Source organism: Sinocyclocheilus anshuiensis, unplaced genomic scaffold (genome assembly GCF_001515605.1).
Source record: "Sinocyclocheilus anshuiensis isolate Anshui unplaced genomic scaffold, SAMN03320099.WGS_v1.1 scaffold258, whole genome shotgun sequence".
NCBI classification, from domain to species: domain Eukaryota; kingdom Metazoa; phylum Chordata; class Actinopteri; order Cypriniformes; family Cyprinidae; genus Sinocyclocheilus; species Sinocyclocheilus anshuiensis.
Genome location: NW_015547636.1, coordinates 17,588 through 26,120, shown reverse-complemented (window position 1 = coordinate 26,120; position 8,533 = coordinate 17,588). Strand labels below are relative to the sequence as shown.

The following is an 8,533-nucleotide window of genomic DNA, read 5'->3' as shown; positions in this document are numbered from 1 at the left end:
TATATATATATATACCAGTTGTTTTTTAAAAACCAGACAGACAGACAGATAAACTTCCACCATGTCTAACAACCAGTGAATCACCCACAGCAACAAGTGAATCATTGAAGCAGCTAGTAACAGTTTTGTGTCTGTTGGTTGTGAGCTCACTGTGATCTGTGTTTCTGTGTAACAGTGCAGCTGTATGACTGCTCAGTGGGACAGTCCGACTGCAGCCAGTGTCGTGCGGTTGCTGCCAATTACGGATGTGTGTGGTGTGCCGATGAAACCCCCAGCTGTGTGTATAACCAATCCTGCACCAGTGGAACCATGGACACCTGTCCTCCTCCTCTAATTACTGAGGTACACATATGCACGGTCCAAAATTAAATTGTGGTAAATTGAGAAAATTTATCACCAATCATGAAACTTATTTAGTGTTTTTTCAATGGTCAATGGAATTAATTTAGCTTTAGTTTTTCTCTTGAGTATTTGTAGCAAACCATATAGCTAATTTTGTCATTTGCATAATCATAAACCTGTAATCAGCTGTCACAAAACATCAAAGTCATGGGTTTGGTTCCTAGGGAATGCATGAATTGGTAAAGCATATACTTTTTGATAAAAACTTCTCCCGAATGTATAAATGTCAGTGTGAAGGCAAAAGCTGTCAGAATAGTCACTGATCTTTTCATAAGTGTACAGTTTGTGTTGAAGGATCTAAAGGATCTAGTTTTGAGTGTTCAGTAGCAATCTGTGTGTATGTGTAGCTTCAAATGCACAACCATATGTTTGTATTGTTTTATTTTCTCAATTTGCTTTCTTTAATTATCATTCATAATTAACCATTTCTTGAATAATATATATTTAATCATTTAATTATTCGTATATAACAACATTTATATAACTTTTATATTTTATATTACTTATTATTTCACTTTCAGTTGCAGTGCTTGTTTAATCTGAAGATTTTTTTTTTTCTTTTTAGAAATAATGGAATATTTTTGTTTTTTTTAATGGAATAATGTGAAGCAATTTGATATAACAACACTTGTTGGATTTGTGCCAATTCCAACTGAGCATTAAAAAACACACAACAGAAATCATTCATTAAACCCTGTTTATATTTATCATCATATTGTTTCCCGCTTTCTACTCTTCCCTGCCTTGCTCTGTCAACCTTTTGGGCTGATAGAAGACAGTTAATACAGTTTTGGGTATCAGACAAAATGCAATGTTAACTGGTTTTGGGTATCCGAACAAACAGATATTTTCTGGAGAGACTGTGTCTAATATCCCTGGCCTGGAGTTGCAAAATAAATTTAGGCATAGTGTCTCTTTGATTTGATTCGCTCACATAGCTTTTGAAAGAATAAAAAGCTGTGAGGCTTAAACTATTGTTATTGCATTGCCATTTAAACCTATTATTGTTACTGAAAAATGGTCATTTCACTTACTTTGCAAACTAACCATTAGTCACATACAACGTTTGGCGGGTGCTAATTTTGGTCTTCAAACACATTTATAAAAGACACTCTGTATTTTGTACATGTTACAATTTGTGTTAAGTTCAATGTGCCAGATTGTATTAGAAAACAGTCAATTAAATGTTAAAGAGTCATTTTCTCAAACTTTTATCTGTGGGCAGGTCGAGCCGCTGACTGGGCCACTGGAGGGCGGCATCCTGCTGACTATCCAGGGATCGAATCTGGGCCAGAGCTTCCAGGACATCAAGGCAGGAGTGACGGTGGCAGGAGTGACATGCACACCTCTGCCTGAGGCCTATCACATTTCCAACAGGTACAGCTTCTCTGTTAAAATGACTGTTTTAGTGCACCAAATAAGATGACAAGTTAGCGTCAGATTTCATGTGTGCACAATTCTGGTTTTGTTTTCAGCATTGTGTGTGAGCTCCAGGCCAGCGCAAATGTCACAGCCGGACCGGTTGTCATCACCGTCAGAGGTTCAGAGAAAGGAGAGTCCCCGCAGACGTTCTCATATCAGAATCCACAGCTGAGCCGGATTGTGCCGGAAAAAGGGCCTTTAGCTGGGGGCACGATGCTAACGGTCCATGGGTCGCAGCTCCTGACGGGACAACGAACAGAACAAAGGAGCGACCAAATCACTGGCCTGCAGGCCTTCTTGGGCTCAAAGCCCTGTCGCATGTAAGCGCCAATAGAGAGCTGCAGTGTTGACGTAATTTTATAGGCCAACCCAGAAGTTAGCATCACCTTGGTTCCCTTGACAAAAACCCAATTGGATTTTACCATTGGTTTTTGAATTATTGTAGAAAATAAGCTCTGTGAGCAAAGTTTATGTTTCTTGCATGTTTTGTAAATCATGGTTATCTTTACAAATGAACACAACTTTTGAATTTTGAAGGCTAAATACTATTGGCAGAAGTAAAAAGGCTATAGACAAACCTCACCGTGGTTGCTTGACTTCAGTGTCACTACCATTAAGCTTCTTTCATTTTTTCAAACATTTTTCCTTAAAATTTGAGTTAGAGTATTTTGCAAGAGCGCAATTATAAACACAAGAAGGCAGTAAAAGTGGACTGGTGAGTAGACGAGTTTACCTGTTCGGTGTAATGACTCTTAATGTCCTCAACCTTTGTAATCAGATTTAGCCACTTTTTAGCAACTACCTTTTTTCAAGTGTGGTATAATTGATATATTTTATGTTGTAAAATAAAACATAAAGTCACAGAAGAGGAGCAGCGGCAGATGTCCAATATCAAGTCACAAAGTTAGTCCGGTGCGTAGATCCAAAAATAACATGAAGCCAGCAGAAAAAACAATCCGTGCACGGTCAAATGCAGGGCAAAACCTCCTCAAAAAATCTTTATTATAATGCTTAATCAAAGGCCGTAAAAAAGTGCAAAAGTGAAAAGTGCAAAACGTTTTCGAGACAAAAGCTCTTCCTCAGTAAAATAAAACATAAAAATATCTTGAGATTGTGTTCACCACAGACATTTTTTCAGGCATTTACCTAAAAGCCTATTCCAAAATCCATTGACTTTGGGACGATGGAACCGGAAGTGCTGAAATATTAACTTGTTTATGGGTTTTGGCCTACAAAATACATCATCCCTGCAGTACTTTATATCATTTATCTGTTTATTGACAGAAAATGCGAATGCAATTCACTAAAAAGATGCTGCAAGTCGTGTTTGTCTTAAGTTTTCTTTTTCTTTTTTTCTATAAGCAATGAAGTGAGTGACACACGGCTGATTTGTCGCACCAGTCACTCCAACCAAACTGGAAGAGTGCCAGTCAAAGTAGTGTTTGGAAAAGCCGAGAGGCTTTTGGATAGTGTTCTTTACAGCTATATGGAAGACCCAGTGATTACTGATGCAACACCTATGGAGAGTTTCTACGGGTATGTGCGCTCAAGTCTTATAGTCACATAAAAATGACAATTCTGTCATCATTTACTCACTCTAATATTGTTCCATTCCTGTATGAGTTTCTTTATTTGAGCACAAAAGAAGATATTTTGAAGAATGTTGGTAACCAAACAGTTATTGGTAGCCACTGACTTCTATAATATAAAAAAATACTATGCAAGTCAGTGGTTACCATCAACTCTTTGGTTACCAACATTCTTCAGAACATCATCTTTTGTTTTCAGAAGAAAGAAACTCGTACAGATGTAAATTGTTATAGTTATCTCATGTATTCTACATCTACATCATGAGATCATGTTCCTCTAATATTTTCATTGAAATTTAGGGGTGGGCGTCTTATATACGTGACCGGCCAAAACCTGAATGTCGTTCAGCAGCCGAAGATGTCAGTCTCTTATGAGCCTAGAGAGAGGTCAGAAGTCAGAAGACGTCGACACACCAACGTTTCTGTCAGGAATCCCTTGGTTATGGTAAAACAGTCAGAAAACTAATTTCACAGATTTTTTTTCAACCAATTTTACATATCAAACACCGAATTGGTTTTCAAAATGAATGCAAACAGGACTTATACATTTGATTCATTCTCACAGGTTCAAATATTTATTCAGAGACCGTTTAATCATTTACTTGACCAAATTTGAACTTGTTTCACACTCCGAAAGCATGAAAGGAAATGTTCTCGGAGGTGCAGTAGTGCATATGTTTCTTTTTGTTTTCAGATTCAGGAGTTGTGCACCAATGTGACCTCGGAGAGGATGATTTGCAAGAGCCCTGCGGTGGAGCCGAAATCCAGGATAGTGCGAGTGTGGTTCGAGATGGACAATGTGCACATCGACTTTCCCACCATCAAGAACAAGCCGTTCACGTACCACCCAAACCCAGACTTATTCCAGCTCAACAGTGAGTCACGAGGAACACCTATCCGATTCAAACCTGGAGGAGTCCTGGCAGTAGAGGTGCTTGCATTTCTGTGCAATTCTGTTTTGCTGATTGTCCACCAGTGGAATTTTAGTATTATTTTTATACATATATACATGCTACAGCAAAGTATCACAAAATTTTGCTTGATGACAATGTATCAAAACGTGGATGGCAAGTATCAATATTTTATTATATAAATATTTAATAGAAATAGAAATTCCCACAAACATTTATTCAGTAGCATATAGGTTGAATGAGCAAATTAATCCAAACAGATGAAAAGATCAAATCAGTCATTTGAAATTTTCTGTAAAATGAGTGAATCAGTGCTACCGCGTCTCTCTTTCTAAATATGACGTGCAAATGGCATCACATCACTGCAGGTGAACTGCATGCTTCAATACAAGACTTTCGCTCACATGTACAGTAAATGAAGCTGTCTATAATGCCCTTGCACTGTTGATACAATGTAGTTTTCACTCTAGTGCTTTGAGCGAGCGTCCATTCCTGTTATACTCGCTACAATTGGGATGATTGTAAATTGTTATTAGGCAAAAAAAAAAAAGAAACTACAGCTTGTATAAACAAAAATTATTTAATAAGAACAGTTCCTATATTAATAGTGGAACAAATGGAACCGTCATAATGAAGAGTCGAGTGCCAGAGATGTACAGTGTATATATGTGTTTCAGTTTGGTGCCATTTAGTCTTTTTATGATGTTTCTGTAATTTTTTCCTTAGGTTTTGTTCTTTTAAATATTACTCATTTTTTATTATTTTTTTTTTAGGTATTTATTTATTTTCAGTTCCAATTTCAGTGCTTATTTAAGGAATAAACTTTTTTCAGTTAAGCTGCCAAGGCAACATTTCTAAATTTAGATTTTCGTCTAATATTTTATTGTATTATATTATATGTATTATATTTTATTTTATTTCAGCTGTATTCAGTTAAGTACATATTTTAATCGTTTTAGTTCCACTTTAAGTCCACTTGTGCACCAAAACCAGTAGTTAGGTTGCTGAGGATGTGTGTTTTGTGTCTGAAGGGTAAGGGACTGACACTGGCTATGAGCAGAGAGGAAGTTGTGGCCCGGCTCGGGGACAAAGAGTGTGATGTCAAGACTCTGGATAACACACACCTGTACTGCGAACCACCTGAGGAACAGCCTCTCGCCCTGGACGACAGTGACTTACCCACACTGAAGGTCAGTCTGTATCCAGTGTCATCTTTAGTTGTTACATGGCATGTTTTTTTTTTAAGTTTTAAATATAACCAAAAGTTATTTTTATTCTGATGCAATTGTCAAATACAGTCTGACTGAGTGTAACATGACAAGTTTTGAGCATCACACAGATTTTCCAAGTGAATACTCCATGAAGTGACAAAATCACAGCCAATCAGAATGTTTTTGATGTTTAATAGAGCACAGACTTATCAGACTTTGTTTTTTAAAATGTTTTCCTCAGGGATTTCAAAGAAATTCTTCAGAATTAGAACCATTTTCCTTTAAAGCTACCAACTTAAAAGTTTATCTTGAAAAATACTAATAATAACACTGTTAAATGTGACTTTTAGCACACATTAAAATGAACGTTTAATACTCTGCATTATAATAAACATTATTTTAAATGCATTAGAATTCAAATTAGATACAATTTTAGTTTTTTTGCTTTATAGTTTTTATTTTATTTATTAATAAAAATATTTAATTTATTGTTTAATTTCTTAATATTATTTAGCCAAAATAGTATAAATAAGTAGTATAACATTTATTGGCCATAACATGAAAATAATTATTATAAAATAATTAAATAATTTTAATATTGTGCATCCCTTTCCATGAAGCATTGCAAATAACATGTGAAAATCATGACTTTTAAATAAATTAAAATTGCATTGGCTTGTGTCTTCTTCAGAGCATATATCATCTCTAAACAGCCTCAGAGCTCATAGTAGATCTGTCTTGAATGGTTTATGCGTTATTGTTAAAATCATTTTCTCTGCGGTGAAAATGAGGTTTTTACTACCGACTGCGGCCTGGAACCCGTCTCTTTAAAAAGATGTAATTTATTGCTTCATGCTGTGTTGTATCACACCTGCTTAGAATTGTGAGTGTCTTCATTTTGCGATCGCATGCTAACATCTATGTGTGTGTGTCACTCAGGTGTTAATGGGAAGCCTGCCGTTTGACTTGGGTCCAGTGCAGTATGACAATGATTTACACTCCGCGGTGCCTCTGGCAGCTCAGATCGGTCTGGCAGCGGGGGCCGCGGTGGTCGTTCTCATCGTGCTGGTTATCATTCTCATGTACAGGTAAGAGTGAATTCAGATGGCAGATTCCTCGCCCTTCTGGGCTTGTCGTCATGACGATGAGCCGTGAACTCACATCCAGCACTCTAATGGTATCCATTTGTGGAGGGTAGTGCTCTAACCCTGTGTTTGCTCTCGCTCTCTGTTTGTAAAGGCGGAAGAGTAAACAAGCTCTGAGAGACTATAAAAAGGTTCTGGTGCAGCTGGAGACTCTGGAGATAAATGTTGGAGACCAGTGCAGGAAAGAGTTCACTGGTATGGCAACACTTTGTTCATCCATACAGTTTGTCTTAACTATAATATACCATGGTAAACATTAGTTATATGTCTGTCGGTCTGTCTGTCTATATATATATATATACATATACATACATACATACATACATACATACATATATATATTTATGTGTGTGTGTGTATATATACATTATTATATTTATTTTATCATGTATATATAAAAATATATGTCATATATAATTATATGATAATTATAAAATATATAACTAATAATAAATTAATTAAATATTAAAATATTTTACAATGTTAAATATATATACATAAATATTTATAAGTTTTAGTTTATTTTTATTACTGTTTTATTTTTTATTATAATTTTATTGTAGTAACGGTTACAATAGTAACTGTGATATTTGGGAAGGCAATATGGTTACCATGCTAAATGTTTGTTCATTGTTTTTATTTTTCTAACTTTATTGAAATTCATTTATTCATGCAAATTGAGAGACACTTTTCGATTAATAATATCCATCACACGCACCATTAAACTGACTTCTTCCTGTCCTCCAGATCTGATGACGGAGATGATGGATTTGAGCAGTGATGTTGGTGGTCCTGGCATCCCCTTTCTGGATTACCGCACATATGCGGAGCGTGTTTTCTTCCCTGGCCAGAAGGGTGCACCGCTGAGTCAGAATCTGGATTTGCCTGATTCTCGCAGACAGACGGTGGAGCAGGGCCTGGGTCAGCTCAACAACCTGCTCAACAACAGACTCTTCCTTATACGGGTCAGTGAAACGCCTGGTTTCCGCTGTCAGCTCGGCACTAGCTTCCTGTAGAGGAAAAGTGTAATTACAGTGTTTATGCTGCTGGCGTATTCAGCACGTCAGTGGCTGTTTTTGGAGCTGTTATTTCACCTCAAAGAGTAAACAAAAGATGAAAAAGAAAGCAAATGTAATATTCATTTTGCACTGAATGCAGCTGGATGCCTGTTTAGTGGTGAGAGGGTTTTTTATTATTATCTTTTTTGAGGAGGAAATCTCAGCCGCTATCTTTCTTGATGCTCTTTATCTGCGTTTAAACTGCCAAACTGTCAGGCAGCAGCGCAGAAACTTCAGCGTCGAACTTCAGCATTTTAAATATTTATCCATCGTCGCAGTCTGAGGCTTTGTAGATGTTTTACACCAGCAGTGTTTTGAAAGCTCAAGCTGTTTGATTGAAATTGGTCAAACTAGTGTGCTCTTGTAGTGCATTTTAGGCAACGTCTAATGGCACTAATGCTGGTAAACTCTCCTCTGGGTTTCTGTAGTTCATTCATACTCTGGAGGCACAGCAGAGTTTCTCGCAGAGGGACAGAGGTTACGTCGCGTCTCTTCTCACGATGGCCCTTCATGATAAGCTGGAATACTTCACGGATGTCATGAAGACCCTGCTGGGGGATCTAATGCAGCAATACGTGGCCAAAAACCCCAAACTCATGCTGCGCAGGTATTTTACATTCACTTTTTACTTATTTGGCATACATTTATTATTGTTATTTTACCCAAAACAACCTACAGTGCATTCAAGCATGTTTTATTAGTATATGTGTTACTTGAATCAAGTGCCATTGACTTTTACTATGTTTGCAGTCTCAGTGATGATGATAATATATATATATATATATATATATATAT

The 8,533-nt window shown here is 36.7% G+C and overlaps 1 protein-coding gene across 6 annotated transcripts in view; it reads left to right on the top strand.

The window, feature by feature from the left end:
- Positions 1 to 8,533, top strand: part of LOC107701812 (plexin-B1-like) — an 80,060-nt gene that overhangs the window by 64,038 nt on the left and 7,489 nt on the right. For all 6 annotated transcript variants that reach the window (XM_016503927.1, XM_016503923.1, XM_016503925.1 and 3 more), the window contains exons 13-23: positions 176 to 342; positions 1,628 to 1,779; positions 1,878 to 2,144; positions 3,187 to 3,360; positions 3,714 to 3,858; positions 4,108 to 4,344; positions 5,356 to 5,514; positions 6,475 to 6,623; positions 6,775 to 6,875; positions 7,428 to 7,645; positions 8,167 to 8,345. In XM_016503927.1, coding sequence (XP_016359413.1) covers positions 176 to 342; positions 1,628 to 1,779; positions 1,878 to 2,144; positions 3,187 to 3,360; positions 3,714 to 3,858; positions 4,108 to 4,344; positions 5,356 to 5,514; positions 6,475 to 6,623; positions 6,775 to 6,875; positions 7,428 to 7,645; positions 8,167 to 8,345 — 1,948 coding nt within the window. The remainder of the gene's footprint in view (positions 1 to 175; positions 343 to 1,627; positions 1,780 to 1,877; positions 2,145 to 3,186; positions 3,361 to 3,713; positions 3,859 to 4,107; positions 4,345 to 5,355; positions 5,515 to 6,474; positions 6,624 to 6,774; positions 6,876 to 7,427; positions 7,646 to 8,166; positions 8,346 to 8,533) is intronic.